Below are 18,147 nucleotides of genomic sequence, written 5' to 3' on the forward strand. Positions count from 1 at the left end.
GAACATTCAATTCACACGCAAAAGCTCTGCTGGACATTCCTGAAGTCAGCATGCCGATTTCACATTCCCTCAAAACTTGTGACATCTGTGGTATTGTGCTGTGTGATAAAACTGCACATTTTAGAGTGGCTTTTTATTGTGGCCAGCCTAAGGCACACCTGTGCAATAATCCTGCTGTCTAATCAGCATCTTGATAGGCCACACCTGTGAGGTGGATGGATTATCTCAGCAAAGGAGAAGTGTTCACTAACACAAATTTAAACAGATTTGTGAGCAATATTTGAGAGAAATAAACCTTATGTGCATACAGAAAAAGTTTTAGATCTTTGAGTTCAGCTCATGAAACATGGGAGCAAAAACAAAAGTGTGGCATTTATATTTTTGTTCAGTGTATAATATATAATAGGCAGGAGTTTAGTTTCATTTTCACTTCCACGGGCGGTATGGTCGAACTGCTCCTTACCCCCATAGTATTATGAGTAGGAAGGAAACCAGCCAAACAAAATGCAGCGCACCCCCAGCCCAACCGCGTTCGGTGCCGCCGCCGCCCCCCCCCCCCCCCCCCCCCCAATTATACACCACCACACCAACAGATCAATTCCACAGGAAACACTGGGTATACTCCATATAGGTATTTTAACAAAAGCTTTACTTGGAGAAAGGATAAACCCAACAGCTAACCTAGCTTACATGGTAAAATGGGTAATACTAAAATATACTGACCTAACGCAAGAGGTTAAAATGCAAAACAAGGGAACAAATACACAAATGAAATAGTTGACTACTGGTAAATACTGATTTCTACGACAAAAATATAGGTACGAACAACAGATTTTTACATAATATCAGCATTAAAAACATTTATTTCATGAGCAGCTCTTTTATGCAGTTGATAATTTAAGACTGATTGATTTAACTGTGTATGGCTAAAGTATAAGCTTTGTTAAATTAAGTACCTTCCTTATAAAAGCAAGTTACTATAGAGTCTCTAATTCCACGGGATCTTAGAGGATTAAAAGTGGACTTTGATCATGGCGGTTTAAGTTGACATTCAGCTAAAAAAGTTAGCACCAACAAGCTAACGAACTTACATGGGCTAACAGCGCGGCACGGTCTGAGGCCAGTAAAACATCAGTTTAGTCTCCAGTTTGTTGACAAACCTGAGGGCGGCGATAACCTAGTAACACCGCCTCATCTTATCAGAGTAAAGTCACTCGTTATTAGTATGGTTCTTACCTTGTATGTTCATGAGTGCAACACGTCTGTCACAATGTAGGACTCACTGAAAACCATGCGCTTCGGCCAGAGTGGGTGTGGTTTACTGGAACGGCGCCATGTACATCCACTGAAGCGCCGTGCCCGCGCTTGTTGAGTACGTAGGTACCGCCTTTCTTGCCTCTGATTGGCTAGAAAGGCTCTTCTCCGATTGGTTACTTGATCTGGCAGTTATCTCACATGCAGGGTAGGCTGTCAGCTGCCACTCAAGCTGTCAGGCGCCAGTAGATGCATTACTCATCGCCGAGCAGAGGTTGATATTATTATTATTATTTTCAATAATAATAATAATAATAATAATAATAATAATAATAATCTATAGCTGGTTCTTGTTTTATTCTAATATACATTCATACACTAGGAGGCAGTCAACTAACATTCACAGTCAATTCTCACATATAACACTGAGTCAATTTAATATCAAATTCAACGTTGCCACATTATGTAATACCAAACCCTCCATCATCAAAAATAGCACCTTCATCTCATTATTCAAATCCAGACTCAAATTCCCTCTGCTAAAGAAATAATACTACATTTCATACCACTATGCTGTTCATTTGAAACATTTTTCATGATTGTGAAAATGAAATCCTATATGGGTCTTGATTGTTTGTTTTCACAGTAATAAAAAAAAAAAAGTGTATTTATTCTGTATACTTGTGACTTTTAAAACGTACATGTGAAACCAAAGTCAAATTTCCACATCCGTGGACAGTAAAGTGATTACTATGCTTTCCTTACATGACACACTGAGAAAACAATGCAGAAATTTCACTTTGACAGTGGCTGTGTATAACTCCATTCTAAATCTGTAGTGGTTAGCACTGGAATATATACAGAGTTGCAGTAAATGTCATCAGTTTCATGCAGAAACATTAAATCTCTACTCAAACCAGGACTGAAGGTGTGAAGGAAGAAGTTTTAAATGCATGCATGTTGCACATTTTGTGGTGCAGTACTTTGCTTTTCATTCCAGGGATATGAAATGCTTTTTACACCTTGGAGATACAAAACAAGCCGTCAGGTCAGGCTCACTGCTACAATATTGATCACACTGTGACTGAAACTGAAGCCCCTGAAACAGCAACCCTGTTTACTATAGTCAGCTGACTTACCAAAGGGGAAAATGCTACAACAAATCACAAGCGACTGAATCACTTTTGTCTACTGATGAATGAACGTACTGAACCTTTAGCATATATCCCATTCATGACATATTTCACTTAACATTGTGCGTTAGGGAAACTGACTTCACCTGGTGAAAACTGGACAGCTCAGTCGCTCCACTCTGCTGGGTCATAGACTCTGTTTCCGGACACACACCTACATCAGATATGGTTTTACCTACATTGAGGACAAAAACCTCAGTGGGTTTAATTCTTGAATAAGTGACTGAATGCACTTTAAATTTTTAACAGAGAGTAAAAAGTAAAAAAGACGACTTGCAGAGTGACATGAAGACATGAATCAGAGGCACCGGTAAGCGGTCATTATGTTTACCAATACCTGACAAAAAGACTTGATTTTATTATGATTTTATTTTGAGAGGAGGAGAACTCCTCTCAAAATAAAATCATTTTAAAACTTCTTGTGGTTAATATTAGTCATAATAATATTAAATGCCAGGCAACTGAACAATTCAACATTGTAATCACACAATTGCTTACTTGCACTGGTAGTTCCCAAAGTTGCAGTCAGCTTTTTGCGTTAGCATTAACTTAGCAACGAACCTTCAGACAGTACACACAAGGGCCATTTACCAATGAAAACTTACCCCAACCATACCCTAACCCTAACCTTAACCATTTAACACCCAGACCTAACCTTAAGCAGACACGGGAACCTTATTTAATCGTTTAATCACTTTGCGAACCATATTAATGTAAATATTTTAAAAATAACTTTATTTTTAGTGCACCAACCTCCACTTCCAGTGGGTTATTTCCTTGGCTTTAGCCACATTAGCTGAAAGCCTTAAAAATTTTTAGCTTATGCTTTTATTTTTTGTGGTGTCTCTAATATTAAAGCAAGAGACCTTTCGGGTAAAACAGCGCCCCACCTTAATTAAAAAGGTGGATGATGTTTTTTTTGTTCTTTTTTTTTTGATGAACCTTATTTAAAAAGTGAAGGGGTTTTCTTTTGTAGGCATATGAAGTTTTATATTTTCAAACTTTTTTTTTTATATAATTGTATAATTTTTTGATGTTTCTTCATTTTATTTTGAGACACTTTTTTGTAGAAGTGTATTTTTTAGACGGTTTTTTTATGTTACAAAAATCATGCACGTTTAGTTTATTTCTTTGTACAAATTCATTTTTTATTAAAATGTTTTTTTTAGGAGATAGGTTTTCATTCATGCAAGTGTATTTTTATTTAAGGGATACATGTATTTTTCAGACACTTCTTTCAAAATAAATCACAATCTCCTTTTTTTCTTATAGTGGGTAATTTTTTTGCGCTATTGCCCCTCTGAGCCACCGTAGTCACTCGACATCGACACTCGAGAATGAATGAAGAACTTGAAATTGAAAGTCTCACTTGCTTTTAGCGCCGCCATAGTTAAAGATGGTACGGTCCACAATACTTTCCCTACACTAAAAATACAAGTTGACTTGTGCTATTTTTTTCACGAAATCAGAAGAATGATTCTGTCCCCCCAAAAAACTGATAATTTTGTCTTTTTAGGGAGATCTGAGTCTTCATCAGGGGGTACAGACCTCCCAGTAATTCAAACTATGACAATCACTATCACAACTTTATGGATAATTAAATAATGACCATGGAGGCAGGAGAGAAGCAGGACCGCAGTAGCAGGTCCTGCTTCTCTCCAGCCTATGAGAGGTCCTACACGGCCTCTCATAAAGGAGCTTTGTGGTAGAAAGTACCTACCTCTTTTCCACTACTCCTCCCTCATATTTCCTTCTCTCCACTCAATGGAATTTCAAACACGTCAGTCTTTTCTCAGAATTTTGCCGTTTTGCAGATTTAGACGTAGCGATGGTGGTATAGTGGTAAGCATAGCTGCCTTCCACTTGGGGGCCAGCCGCGTGTACCTGTAGAACTATGAGTAGCCAATCAGAAGAGAGAAAAAAATCACATGTTCCTGTGGATTTATTAATCACATTCTCCACTGAAACACTGGTTCGATTCTCGGTTGAGGTAAAAATGCAGATGTTACTTTTACCTTTAGACCTTTATATTGAAAAGACTATAATCAAATATGAAAAATTTTACTTTAATTTTCTAAAAGGAAACATAAGTTAATGTCGCCTGAATCATTCAGAAAATACTGTAATTGTATTGCTGACTAATCTTGCATATAGTGCTGTACATTACACATATCAGTTCTGGAAACACTGGTATGACTGCCTCTTCAAAGTATAGAGGTTTTTTTTTAATTGTGTTTGTATTTATCTGTTTGCTTTTTAATGTGGGCCATGAGTCTGTTATAAAGCTTATCTAAACATGTTTTCTAATGTATACTTATGCAATGTTTTATGGGTTATGGTGGAATTAGGTTATAGGCTGTGCTTGTGAAAAAATTAGTATGAGCAGTATGAGCTTTTCGGGTTTTCAGTAAAACCAACTTTTTATGAATCATTCACAAACAAACAACAAAAAATCCAGCCTCTTGAAAGCATAAATAACCAATAAACTAACTAAATAAATATCTTTCCATTATGGTGTGCTCCAGCTTCCATATAAAGAAAGGGTGAAGCTGGAAGTTCTTTGGTGATGACTGTTCATAGGCAGTATCAATAAGTTCAGGCCGAGGTGGGTAATGCCACAAGGAGAGCATGTTCATTAGATGTCTCACTGGTTGAGAGCCTGGCCACAGTCCCAAGGCCTCCATCTCAGTTTTCATCCACATTCTCTGTTGGTGAGAGCAGTTCCATCAGCTCACATCCTGGTCATAACTTGGGAGTGGTGGATCATCAGAGGCCTCCAACTGAGCCAAGGAGTGGCATGAAGAGTCTGCTGCTGAGGGTGGTGCAGATGCAGCAGAGACTGATGAGGGTGGTGCAGATGCAGTAGAGAATGCTGGGATGATGGTGAGAAGCGAGAGGAGAGGGAGAAAGGATGACAGAGACAGAGTTAAAGAGTGAGAAAAAAAACAGGATACAAAATAAATAACTGACACTGAACGTCTGAGAGAGTGCAGTGTGTTAAACAGACACAAACACTTTAAGGAGTGTACAGTACTACTACTGTGTGTGAAAAATATTTGCCATACCACTTATGCATATTGGAAGTGTAGTTCTGTATATAATTTAAATACTAAATCCTTAAGGTATAGCAACAAAGTAACATGCAAAACATGAAATCAACTGTACTTACCCTCAACGATGTGTTATAAATGTCTTCAACATTAGTAGAACAATTGAACACAAGCATTAGAACAGACCAGAACATGGCCTAACCAACAAATCAGTGTAGAGCAGATAATCCTGATTCATGTCAGGATCGTCACTAAAATGCAGTAGGAGTAAAATATTTGACCACTGGGACTCCAACAACTTCTGAACCTGAAAGTAGAGTAAAGACAGTTTAACTTTCCAACCCTTTACTGCTTAAACAGACAGAGTGGCATAGAAAAACCTCTACTATTTGCAATTCATGGAAATTCTAACAGGCCTGATGTTGGCCTTGTAAACTCATAAAGCAGTGTATTAAGATAAGATTAGAGGGGTGTGTGTGTGTGTGTGTGTGTGTGTGTGTGTGTGTGTGTGTGTGTGTGTGTGTGTGTGTGTGTGTGTGTGTGTGTGTTTGTGTGTGTGTGTGTGTGTGTGTGTGTGTGTGTGTGTGTGTGAGCAATAAGGGGGGTGATGGGTGAGAGGAGTGGGCAAAGTGGAAAAGTACTGTGTGCTTGTGTCTATAGGTATGAAGGCAAAAGGGTGTGGGGGCAGCATAAATGTATCATATCACAGACAATAAGTATTAATAGATAATTCAGCCCATCTTTAGATCTATTAATAGCTTTGTGCTTAGTCCTCAGTGCATAGATTCATCAGACAGACAGTAGTCTACCCCAAGCTTATAGCTACTTTGTTTTATGGTATGAAAAATATACAAACTTGATCCAAAACGATCGAATTCAGTCATTTTTTAAGATGTGTTACATCCACAAATCTATAGTTATCTCGTATCCGAGTGAGCTATATTCGCCCATAGCTGACAGAAAATAAATGCTTATTAAGTCCACCCCAAATATTGTCATGAAATAACACTCTGAATACTTTCATAGACAATAATTAGGCCAATGTTCATTCATTATTTACCTGATAAACAAAGTAAATTGATATAAGATAGAAAAGCCAATCCGTGCAGTGATAGGTAATTAAAAAGAATTAGCTGCGAACATTTGTCAGTATACTATCTGTCAAGCTATAACTCGGTGATAAAAAGTATTAATAGTTTCATGACTAAATAAATTTGTATAAAAAAACACATTACCTGAGCGAAATAAGAGCTAAAGAACCGAAAACAACTGGAGACGCGTCGCCTTCTCAGAGGATCAGCGTGATGGAGCTTACTGCGGCTGCGCGTCATCGGAGGAAATTACTCAAAGGCGCTAAACAGCGCCAAAGTGCCGTAGTGGCCAAATATATATTACATCCGTAGTGTTAAGGACTACCATAGAGAATGAATGGGAAAAGTTAAGAAAGTTAAGCTTAACTATACACGGCACTCGGGTTCAATTCCCGGCCATCGCAATCGCTTCTTTTTTCAGTATTTCAGAGCATCACCTTCCTAAGCTTTTCAGTTTATTTAAGAACTTCCGGTGGCGGAGGGTCACAGCCTGACAGTGGAGAAGGATGTTAGACATGTCCATACGCCTACAGACTTCATCTCAGCAGGAAAGCAGACAAACACTCCGCATTATGCATTTTATCTTTTCCCAACATTTTTTTGAGAATAATGTGCCACTATTGACCTTTTTATTACAGCATATAAAATGTATATCGTGAGTGTAATAACGTGCGTCATGATGGAGCTTGCGCTTTTTTACGCACGGTCTGTGGTGCAGCAAACACACATTGATGTGTGAATTACTTTAATAGAATCAATTCAAAGCAGGTTACATCAACCAAAATGATGCGAAGGTAGATCTAGAACAAAAAAGTCCCGCTGTCAGAGTAATTCCTCAGTCTACCTCTGAGTTTTCCATCAGGACTGGGGAAAGAATGTAACCGCAAGTAACCTCTCCGCGCACACCATTAACAGCTTAGTGAGGTTAATTCTTGATAAAGTACAGTATATATCCAACCAGGAATTAATGAATTCAGTTAACAACAAAGTTAAAAGCTGCCTAAGACTTTTGAAGTTCTCCTCCTTCCCAACTGTTGACCACTATGTCTAACGCCACTTAAGTGTCAAAAGAAGGTTTTTCTGCTCTGCTACATATTCAGTAAAACAAAACTTATAACATAGTAGTTCTGGAAGAGAAGAGTTTACAGGGAAATGAAGTTCGTATTTTCAGTAGAGCTTCAGACCCTGTGTGGCCCCATTGTGTTCTGAGACACAATACCCAGGTAGTATAAGAAATAGAGATGAGGGCTGTGTGGAAAATCACAGAATAACACGGTAGACAGATATGTGTGACTGGACATGGAGGAAATATGCCTCTTATCCTTTGAATTCATCATCTCCATATTTAAACACACAGACTAGTAAACTATGAAAAAAATACGATTGCGAAATGCTACGTCATCTGAAACAAATGTTAAAATGTTGTTTAAAGGTATATTTTGATCACTATCGTTATCCTTTATTATCAGGTACCCATTTGCAGATAAATACAGAAACATAATCTTGAATAAATGCTGCATGTGCACATTTTCTATGCTTTGGCGCCATCTGTTGGTCTTTATTGGTCACTGAAAGATGAAGAGGAAGACAGGCTTAATTAGAATCAGAAATATATTATGAATCACCTGTTATATCACTGTAGTATTGAATTATTTTACTGTATATTTAGATGTTGTCTAGCATTTGTCTGCTCTTTGTTCTGTTTATGCTACAATGAGGGATGGGGGAATTATTGGTTGCAGCATACACAGAAAAAAAGAGCAGAGAAAGTGCTAGACAACATCTAAATATACAGAAAAATAATACAATAATACAGTAATATAATAGATAATGATCTCAAAGAAAAAAGAAAAAATAACTTAATAAAATGCAGAGACATATTGGGAAATCAGTCTTGAGTTATCTGTGACACAGAGAAGAATAGTTTAACTCTTTCATTGCACACAGCAGAAAAGATTCCGAGTAGCAGTCCTTCAGGCATTAAATATAATCAAAATGTTACAGTTCATGTATGATGCCTCTGTTTGCTTTTTAACTCAGTCTCCAGGTCAAGATACAGAAGAAAATTTCTACCTTCTTTAAGTAATTTTGGGTGATAAACATAGTATTTGGATATTTTTTCTTAATGGACAAGTGTGGAGATTCCATCATAACTTTATAATATTATTTGTTCCTTCCCTCATAGGACACTTTTGATCAATAAAGACATTCCCATTAATGAGGCAGTAAATGCATAGTGTCTCATAACATTAATACACTGTTGAACATAAAGTTGGAAAAAAAAGGGAAAAAATCAGACACGTTTGTCTTTTAATTACTATTTATACACATCAGTAATCATCTTTAACCTGGTACAATGATTGCATACTCCCAAGACTCCAAATAACATTTTATCTATCTAGAAGAAATCACACTGTCACAGTCATTTTGTGAGAAGAGGTAAAACATTTACCCCAGCTTTATGGCAAATGTGAATGTTTGCACCTGTTAATGTTTTTCAAGACAAGTGTGAAAGGAGTGAAAGTAAGTCAAGAAGTGAGATTCATTTTCAAAAAATTATAAAGACATAAAAAAAAGAGATGAAAGTCTCTTTTCCTGATTTACTTTGACATAAATTGGGAAGTTTCCCAGGTACAAAAGCTGATGCAGTGATGTTTGACAGTTATCCCTCAAAATCCTGGAATTTTCAAAGAACAAAAGAAGAGGGTGAAAATCCTAAATACAAGAACTAAAAGACTATTCACTGGATACAAGTGTTTGCATGCTGTGATATCTACTAAGGGGGCCTTATTACAGAGTGCATAGGATGCCCAAACGTCACATACTGTATGCTACAAGTGAGCATTTATTTTGTTTTCATTCTTGTAACTATCCATTGATGTAGATGATAATATATTTTTTCTACATCCTACAGAGACTGTGTTTGCCTCTTTTCTATTAAAAAAAAAAAAAAAAAAAAATTAACAAATAATGCTATTTTTCCACAAATGCCCAAATTTTTGCAATATTATGTCACCACCAATGCTTGCTGCTCCATTTATCCTCCACCTGACCTCTGGCTTGATCCAAATAACACCTTGTTTACATGCCCATAACAAATACATTTCTGTTAAATGCACTCCTAATTACAATCATCAACTGTCAAATTTGATATAAATCATTATCCTTATCTTTTAATTATCTAAATGTGACTGTAGATCACTCTAAGTGACAGCTCTGTGTGTAGTGTGCCCTGACTGATAAATACATGTTAAGTATTGTATGCAAGATTACAGCTTTGAGCTGTGTTAGGGGAGATAAAAAAAAACAAGGATGTAATGTGGTTGCGTGGTTACAAATCTCTTGGAGTTAATTGTGTATGAAGAATGTGCATCCAAATGATGTTATGAGTATAATTTGCTTGTTTATGATAATAGGGGCTAAGTATTGCTGTTATTTATCCAAGATGTGCTATTGTTAGACGGCAGAACTCCAGATGAGGTGTTGATAAGATTTTATACTTCTGATTCTGTACTTCTGTAAATGACAGATTCAGTTGTACATCCCGTGCTTTGATATCCATCTCCTCCCAAAATAGCATAACTGTATTTTTGGGATAGAACTTTAATCCTTTGGAAAAAAAAATATATGTGTAGAAATGATGTCTAATTTGAGCTAATGACAGAGCAATATGAAAAGCAGCTTAGTGGAGTTTCCATTAGCTTCCCATTTGTGGTCAGCAGCCGCCCTTCACTCTGCACCACCACATTCACCGTCTCCTGGTCCGCCAGGAGGTGGAGACTCTGAGAGGGATTCACCCAATTTATTTGGGATATATTTTGACCATATAGGCTCGGTCCATCAGTCATTTGTCTAATGAGTTGTTACTTCAGAAACCTTTAACTGTACCTGCTGACTACACTGTAAAAAAAAAAATTGAAAATATTTTTTAAAAATTCACTCAAGGCACAAAAGGCCAAAGTTAGTTTTGTAAATACAGAATATATGAAAGCTGAATGAAGCCTATTTAAGTCATTTAATTGCTGAATGTTACCCAATTTCAGTTGAAAAAACTCAAATGATATAATACTGAATAGATTTAATGACTGAAAAGAAAAGAAAGTCATCATAAAGTCACTGATTTCTATTATTTCCACTAGATTTATTTTGTTTTGAGAAAGTATTTAGCTGTTAAAAAAATACAGTTACTTATTATGACTTATTTTTATGAGTGGAAGTAGTTCAGTAGATTTTAATTTCTAGAAATAATTTTCAACCTACTAAAACTTTTGTAAATAAATCTGAATTCAACCCAGACCTTCAATAAATGTAAAATCTCAGTAATTATTTGCTGGTTTAACAATATCTTTGACCAATATTCAAAAACATTGAATCTATTTTTCTTGTGAAATTCAAGTTAGTGTGATTATATTCAATATTTAAGCTGCATGAAATACATTTGACTAACTTTGAGTGTGTCAGTAAAATGGGCCTGAGCTACAAAACAATATGAAAAATGTGGTTAATCTTGTTTACATTATCATTTTTTCTGCTGTTTAACATTATAAAATATTCTTATTGTTTTATATGATCTACACCTAGATTTCTGAAATATTCTGATCTGATTTATTGTAACATTCTGATCATAAATAATGATTTTAAACCACAAGTAACCACTTGGTTTCTCTAACTCTCAGTTATTCCCTCAGAAAAAAATAAAAATAAATGAATTATTAATTTGACATTTACAGAGGTAAGTGTTGATGACAACTTACATGAACATCCTCATCATGATAATATTTTAAACCAGCTGTATCTGTTATGTGTCCTAATATTTTTGTCCATATTGTGTTCTCTTAAACCTAATCTGTTTTTTAAAGTAGCTAAATATTATGTCATGTTAGTAGGTAATTTTATTGCCACAAATTTCTTAAGCAATATAATTTTTAACATTTGAAGGCTTAAGATTCAACAGCCTTTTAATAGAAATAGTGCAGAACAGACACTGATCAGTAGTTGAGTAAGTCTGAGATTGCTATTGGTCATTGTTTTATTGATGAAGTGTTTGATTGGAAAGGCCTGATAATGCTGAGCCTCCCAGTTGGAATTTGTATGGTTGGTGTTGAGAAAGTACTTGTCTTTCTTTTCTTTAATATTGGAGACTACTATAGTATTGTATAGTTTTGTACTGTGTTCCATTTGTCTGAACATGTCAGGTTTTGATATATAAGTGTTGTGATATTCATGTAACCTGAGCATCACTTGGCCCCCATCCAGGACTACAGGTGTACCAGGATGAGCTCTTAGCTCTCCCTCTTCCTGGTACAATACATGTATTATGTTCTGTCCTCATTAAATAAACAATAAAATAAAGATCTAATTTATCAGCTCTTCTCAGTTCAATGAAACAAACAAACAAAAAAAACAAACAAACTAGAAGCTAGTCCTAGAAAATACATGAAAAAGAAAACCAGTAGTAGTTCCAGAACATCCTTGAATCATATCTAATATCAAGGGAGAGTTTACAGCAGAACGCAGCCCTGTATTAGAACAGACCCCTTGTGGTGGGTGCAAAGTTGAATGTGTTCACTGTCTCTTTCCCATGTGTTTTTAAAAAGACTGAAATCTCTGAGAAAACACCAACAAATCCAGAGTGTCCTAATGTGACACGCAAACAGACAAAGGCAAGCAAGAACGCAACTGCCAGCTTTTTTAACATCAACTGAACACTGCCTTATTCTGCATATGCCAGCCCTGTGATGAACCAGTGACATGTCCAGGGTATAACCCACCTTCATCCATTGGTACCTGGGATAGACGTTCGCACCCCTCAGGAACTAAATGGTTCCAAAAATGGATGAATGAATGAACATTGCAAAGCAGCAGGGCAGATAAGTTACCCATCTAGACTAAACATAAAACCATCATCATGTCTTAACTTCAAATATCCTGCCTCCATCACATGACATCTCAACTAAACTTTACAAACAGGGTATTAATTTAATCTCAGGTGCACTTAGAGAACTTACTAAATCTGAATAAAATAAATAAAAATCAGTATGTTCTCCGTGTGTCTGCGTGGGTTCTCTCCGAGTACTCCGGCTTCCTCCCACCATCCAAAGACATGCACTGATAGGTTAATCGGTTGATCTAAATTGCCCATAGGTATGAATGTGAGAGTGATTGTTTGTCTCTGTATGTCAGCCCTGCGATGAACTGGCGACATGTCCAGGGTGTACCTCGTCTTCACCCATAAGTAGCTGGGATAGGTTCCAGCGACCCCCGTGACCCTAGCAAGGGTAAAACGGGTTCAGAAAATGAATGAATGAATGAAAAATCTGTATATATGGAGGTTTGGGTGATGATGAACACCAGATTGAAAGTTGCCTTTGCCAAGAATATCTCTGCTGCCATCTCTGGAGGATCTCACTGGCTCAGGAATCTTTCTGTGACCAGAAAATCTACAAGAATGGCCACGTTTATTCACAGCAAACCTAACTTTAGATTGGTGCAGTTCAGATAGTAAAAGCATTGTTAACAGGAGTAATGCTTTTTCTTTATGGAATTAAACACACAGCTTTTAACTCAACTGTATCCACTAAGGCCTTAAACATTAGAAAAAAGTCATCAGGAGGCAAACATGTTTCATTAGTGTAAAACCATGTATTGTTTCACCTTAGAATGAGCCATGCATTTGGAGGCGGACGCAAGTGACAAGTCAAGCCATACGAAGTTCTGATGATCTATATGAAAAACTGAGTCATGCATTAAAAGTCTTTCAACTGAACAATAATGATGAGAGGTGTTCTGATAGTCTGCTGCATTTGTTATACTTTCTTTGTCTCTGTTTCTCTGTTACTTGGAGGTTGCTTCACCATGATTGGTACATGTCATTAGAAATCACCAGTCCCATTCCAAAAATCATATGTGACATCTTAATCATGTAAAGCCTGAACCATTACATCATTGACAGAAAATTCCACTTCTTTGAAACTGGAGCCTTTATTGGTCCTTCTGAACAACCAAATAATATTTTTTTTCAAATATCAGTTTTCATGTATGAGGTTCAATTTTGTATCATATTTGATACATTAGGTCTCAATGCTCAAATATTATTATTTTTGACCAAATTAAAATATTATGTAACACAAACCTGTCTAACAAATTTGTAATTCCTTTTCAAAATTGGCAAAGTTCTGCCTCCTGATAATCTTGTAGTGTCACTGGAAAGGCCTCTGGTGAAAAAAATCCTCCCCCCGGTGGATTATCCATGTATTGCATGTATCTAGTTGTATACATCAGGTTTTTCAAGAAAAATATCACACTGATCATGTAGAGGGCTTCAAAACTGAAGTATCAAATATGATACATCTGGCATTATAAGGAGGCTGATTTGTCATCTAACACGAGTTAAAGTCAAGTTTAATCTGGAAAAGACTGGGTCTAAAAAGATATGCAAGTCAGTGAATGACCTGCAGGAGATCCAAGGGAAATGGACCGGACCAGACATGCACCAGTTTGTGAAAACCCATGTAGTTTGACAAATGTCAGTGGTTGTAGACATATGTTTTAATGCTGAAAAAGTAACTTTTTTTTTTCCAGTTTTGACATAATAACCACTGGATTTCCTCTGAGCTTTACACATGATCAGTAATTTCAACATTTGAAAGTAGCTGATTTTCACAGAAAAATGCATAATTGAGGTGACAATATAATAATAAATGGTGATAAATCTATTAGGAAAGGTTAAATGTAGGAAAAAAATGTGGAAGTGGCCACAAAAATAGTTTTAAGTCGTAGAGGTTAATATTCGTTTGACTAAAAAGACTAGAATGGAGAAAGGGTGGGCTTCAATTGGTTGCAATCTGCAACTTCGCCAGTTGACATCAGACACTGAACTTTTATACAGAACCTTTCTACACACAGAAATGTTAATCAAATGTTTGAACGTACTTGTTTCCATGTGGCTGCCCTTTCCAGCAGGTTTAGGTCCAGATGTACTTTTGATAAATTAAATTGAAATGTGGCCTGGGACAGAAGGATGTTGTAGAGCTGGTAACTGCAAATTAATTGTCATAGTAATTACATATGAACAATTAATACGTGTTGTTAATTATTATTATGTTATTAAAGCTGTTAATAACCTGACACAGACCTCCATCACCTTTGGCAAGTGATATCTGTAAAAACTAGACTCTTTTGCTGATAATAGTGCCTTCATTAGACACTGATAAAACCACCAGATGATCCGCAGGTGATGCTGTTGTTTAACCCTTTGCAACATGCATCTGAGTAGCAGTTTTTACCAGATACTAAGACAATAAAAGACTCTAAAGCTCAGATTCAAAATTCTCAGTGATCACAATAAAACTATTCTTTTTAAGGCCTTGCTGTTTATTCATTTTTTCCTACAACAGCAAATTACAGAAGCAGTATTGAAAATAAAAGTCTTATTTTCTTGTTCTTGTAAAAAAAAAAAGAAAATCTGCACAAAATCTGAATGACAGTACAAAACGAAGCGTTAATATGCCATGTAAATGGAGGGAGAGGGACAGTACTGTTGGAAAATCTATTATGCCTTTTTCAATAATGAAAACATCTTGATTTTTTACATTTCAGAATTATATCACATAATCTGAAACTATATATAAAAAATTAAAGAAATGAACAAGTGTTTTTTGTATTTTTTTTACTTTCTTCTGTTTTTTTCATTTTTTGCAAATGAACGCTATAAACACATAAACCTCTTAAATATATTTATCAGTGCAACATTGTTTCTTTTGAGTCCACGCTACAGTATCCATTTTCTCTAGTTTAGCAGACCTCCTTGTAGCTACAGTCCACTATAGCTGAAAGCGCAGACGGTAACGGTGGAGAGGCTGAGGAGAGTGGGACGTCGGATCTGAAATGAAGCTCGAGTGTTCACCACGGCACGACATACAAAGCACACGGATGTCAACAAAAAGGAACAGAAAAGAAAGAAGAAAGGACGTCACCCTTCTCAGGAATTAAGTTTTTGATTGTTTGATTGTGGTGTAGAAACCACTGAGTTCCGGCTCCCATGTGCCCTTGTGTCCTGATACTGGCACTCTCCTGAGGAGTTCACACAGAGTCCCTTCCTCTTGTAGTCTGGCTGGGATTGTCCCATCTATCCATCTGCAAATGACTCTCGACAGAGATGTAGAAGAGTTCATATTGAGGTGACATTTTCACTTCTTTTACGCTTAAAAAGAGATAGAAAAAGACATTGCTCTTCTCTACAGATCATTCCCCCTCGGGGGTGAAGCAAGTCTTTTGATAGTGACAAACATGGTGGTCTTTTAGTAGCTGCGTGTGTTGGTGAGCACCCCCGGCAAACAACAAGGAGGTTTATAACCATCCACCATCCTTTGGTAAAGCCGCGGGAGGAAGGAGGCCAGGTGACCTGATTCAGGTGACGCCACTCGATCCCCTCGCTGTACCAGTGTCCCGTCCTAATGACATCAGCTCTGACATCACAACGTTATGGCTGCTACACGTGAAACACGTAGAAACTCTTTGTGGCCAGAAAGGCCATAAGCTACAATACAGCATGTGAACAATACAAACAGGGTTCGCATCATGAGACACACGTGTTGGCCAAAGTAATGATAGCACCAATCTTCAGTTAGTTTAGTGTGTTGTTTAAACCCCTCCTTTAATAGACTCCTGTCATGAGGGAATCAGTAACAAAGTGCATTCAAGCTGCATTGTCCAGATAGCACTTCTTCAGTGAACAATCCACAGTGATGTTTGGAGGTGATGAGCTATTCTAAGTATTGGCTAAAGCAAAGCAATGATGATTGTTGGGGTTTTTTTTTGGTATGTTGGCAGACATTTTACATCTTACATCTGACACCACCTCCTCTGCCACTGACATTTGAAGCTACATGAAAATATCCTGGTAAAAATTCAAACTCACAGCAAAAATAAAGAAAAAATGAAAACAACATTGAGGGAAAGAGATGTTTTTTCACTTTGTTACCTTTTGACTAACTCGTCCTTCCATGGTTTTTGTGAAGCAGTGTATTTTTTTCTATTTTAATAAATGACAGATGGCTTGAATGCACATTGAAATCGCTGGAACATCAGGATCGCATGAATCTTGCTCATCTGAGCAATGTGAAACTAAAAACATACTGCACCTTCCACAAAACAGTCAGAAGATTGTATTTACACACACACAACCCATGAAAAAAGGGATACTGCAGCTTTTTTCCTTTTTACTTTCTTTAAAAAGGGCAATAAAATATATTAAAACTTATTTACAGTGTGTTTTTTTTGTGTTTTTTTGGACATTAAACAACAACAGAAATCAAACAAAGCGCTGTGGTAGATTGGATCCTGTTTCGCAGGTATTTAGAAGATCATGTGCCCCTGTTTCCTGTCATCATAACTTAAGCCAAGTACAGTAAAAAATACCCAGGTCAACAGAGGAGGCCAACCGAGATGTACTAAAGGCACTGTCAGAACCATACATTGCCATGGATGTGACCCTCACTTTAGAGTGACAGAGGTCAAAGTGGAAAGGGTACATGTGTCAGGGTCGGGGTTGGGGGGGGGGACTATGGGCACACCCTGTATGCCACCTCACAGGGGCAAATTCTACAGTTTTGCTGGATATGGTTCATTTAGGATTTCGATACGTCTATTTCAAAACTTGAAAATAAACAACTGCCTTCATGAACTTATAATAAAAACTGTCTCTCCGAGGAAATGATAAATACTTTAAACATTATTAATAAATTGGTCTCAACACCAGCATCCGATTGTAAAAATGAATGAAAATCAAAATAGAAAATTAAAATATCATCTAAATCATCTGTACATATTTTTTTCTGTATTTATTTTGTACACAGTGTCCCCTACTGGTAGGTTTCTTTTTACTGCAGCTCCTGAGAAAAGCGTGGATCAGTCCAAACCTCCCATTGGTTCCTGAACCTGTCCCTCATCCAACGAGTGGAGGGTGTTGGCAGTCCTTTGAGCCCGCCTACTCGCGGTATATATGAGAGGAAAGCCAGTCTTGTGCATGCTCTGAGAGCTCTGCACTTTGCACAGTCACATGAAAGCACTCAGTTTTGTGTGTCTCACGCCTCTGAGTATGAGCTCTGTACATTGAGTTTGTCCTTCTTTAACTTCACACCGTCTACTAGCTCAAAGTTATAGTTTTCCAGGGCTGATAAGTTCCTGTCTGACATGCCTCCGTGAGAGCAGGCACAGTACAGGACCACCCCACAGATGGCGCCCAGGAAGACCCCCAGGGCTGACATGGCGATAATGGTGATGAGGATGGGATCAAGTGTCTTCAGCATGTTGCCTGCTCCGCTGATCTGGTTGGTCTCCACAAGGTCTGGATATTCAGTGATCTCCTCCACTGGAAAACAGAAATGGGGCATAAATTTTTAACTTTTGTACATGATAAATTCTTTTTTTCTTGGCGAACATGCAATAACCTGTTTAAGAGTTAAGGTTACATTTGAACTATGTTTCACCTGATGGAGTTTAGGTTGCGTTTTAGCCACACGCTAACACAAAAACTAGAAGTTGTTTCCTTCGAATGAA

At 37.1% G+C, this 18,147-nt stretch overlaps 1 protein-coding gene and 1 long non-coding RNA gene across 2 annotated transcripts in view; one reads left to right on the forward strand and one right to left on the reverse strand.

Moving 5' to 3' along the window:
• Positions 1-255: 255 nt before the first annotated feature.
• On the forward strand, positions 256-3,219 carry LOC115411423 (uncharacterized). The gene is made up of 3 exons (XR_003934209.1): positions 256-269; positions 1,056-1,063; positions 3,112-3,219. It is a non-coding gene; the product is annotated as an uncharacterized LOC115411423 (long non-coding RNA).
• An 11,721-nt stretch (positions 3,220-14,940) lies between these two features.
• The window catches only part of nrp1a (neuropilin 1a), a 68,398-nt gene continuing 65,191 nt past the window's right edge, over positions 14,941-18,147 (reverse strand). Inside the window, 1 exon segment of the mRNA XM_030123359.1 lies at positions 14,941-17,959. Coding sequence (XP_029979219.1) covers positions 17,673-17,959 — 287 coding nt within the window. The 3' untranslated portion in view covers positions 14,941-17,672.

This window comes from Sphaeramia orbicularis, chromosome 20 (assembly GCF_902148855.1).
Source record: "Sphaeramia orbicularis chromosome 20, fSphaOr1.1, whole genome shotgun sequence".
In the NCBI taxonomy this organism is placed as follows: Eukaryota; Metazoa; Chordata; class Actinopteri; order Kurtiformes; family Apogonidae; genus Sphaeramia; species Sphaeramia orbicularis.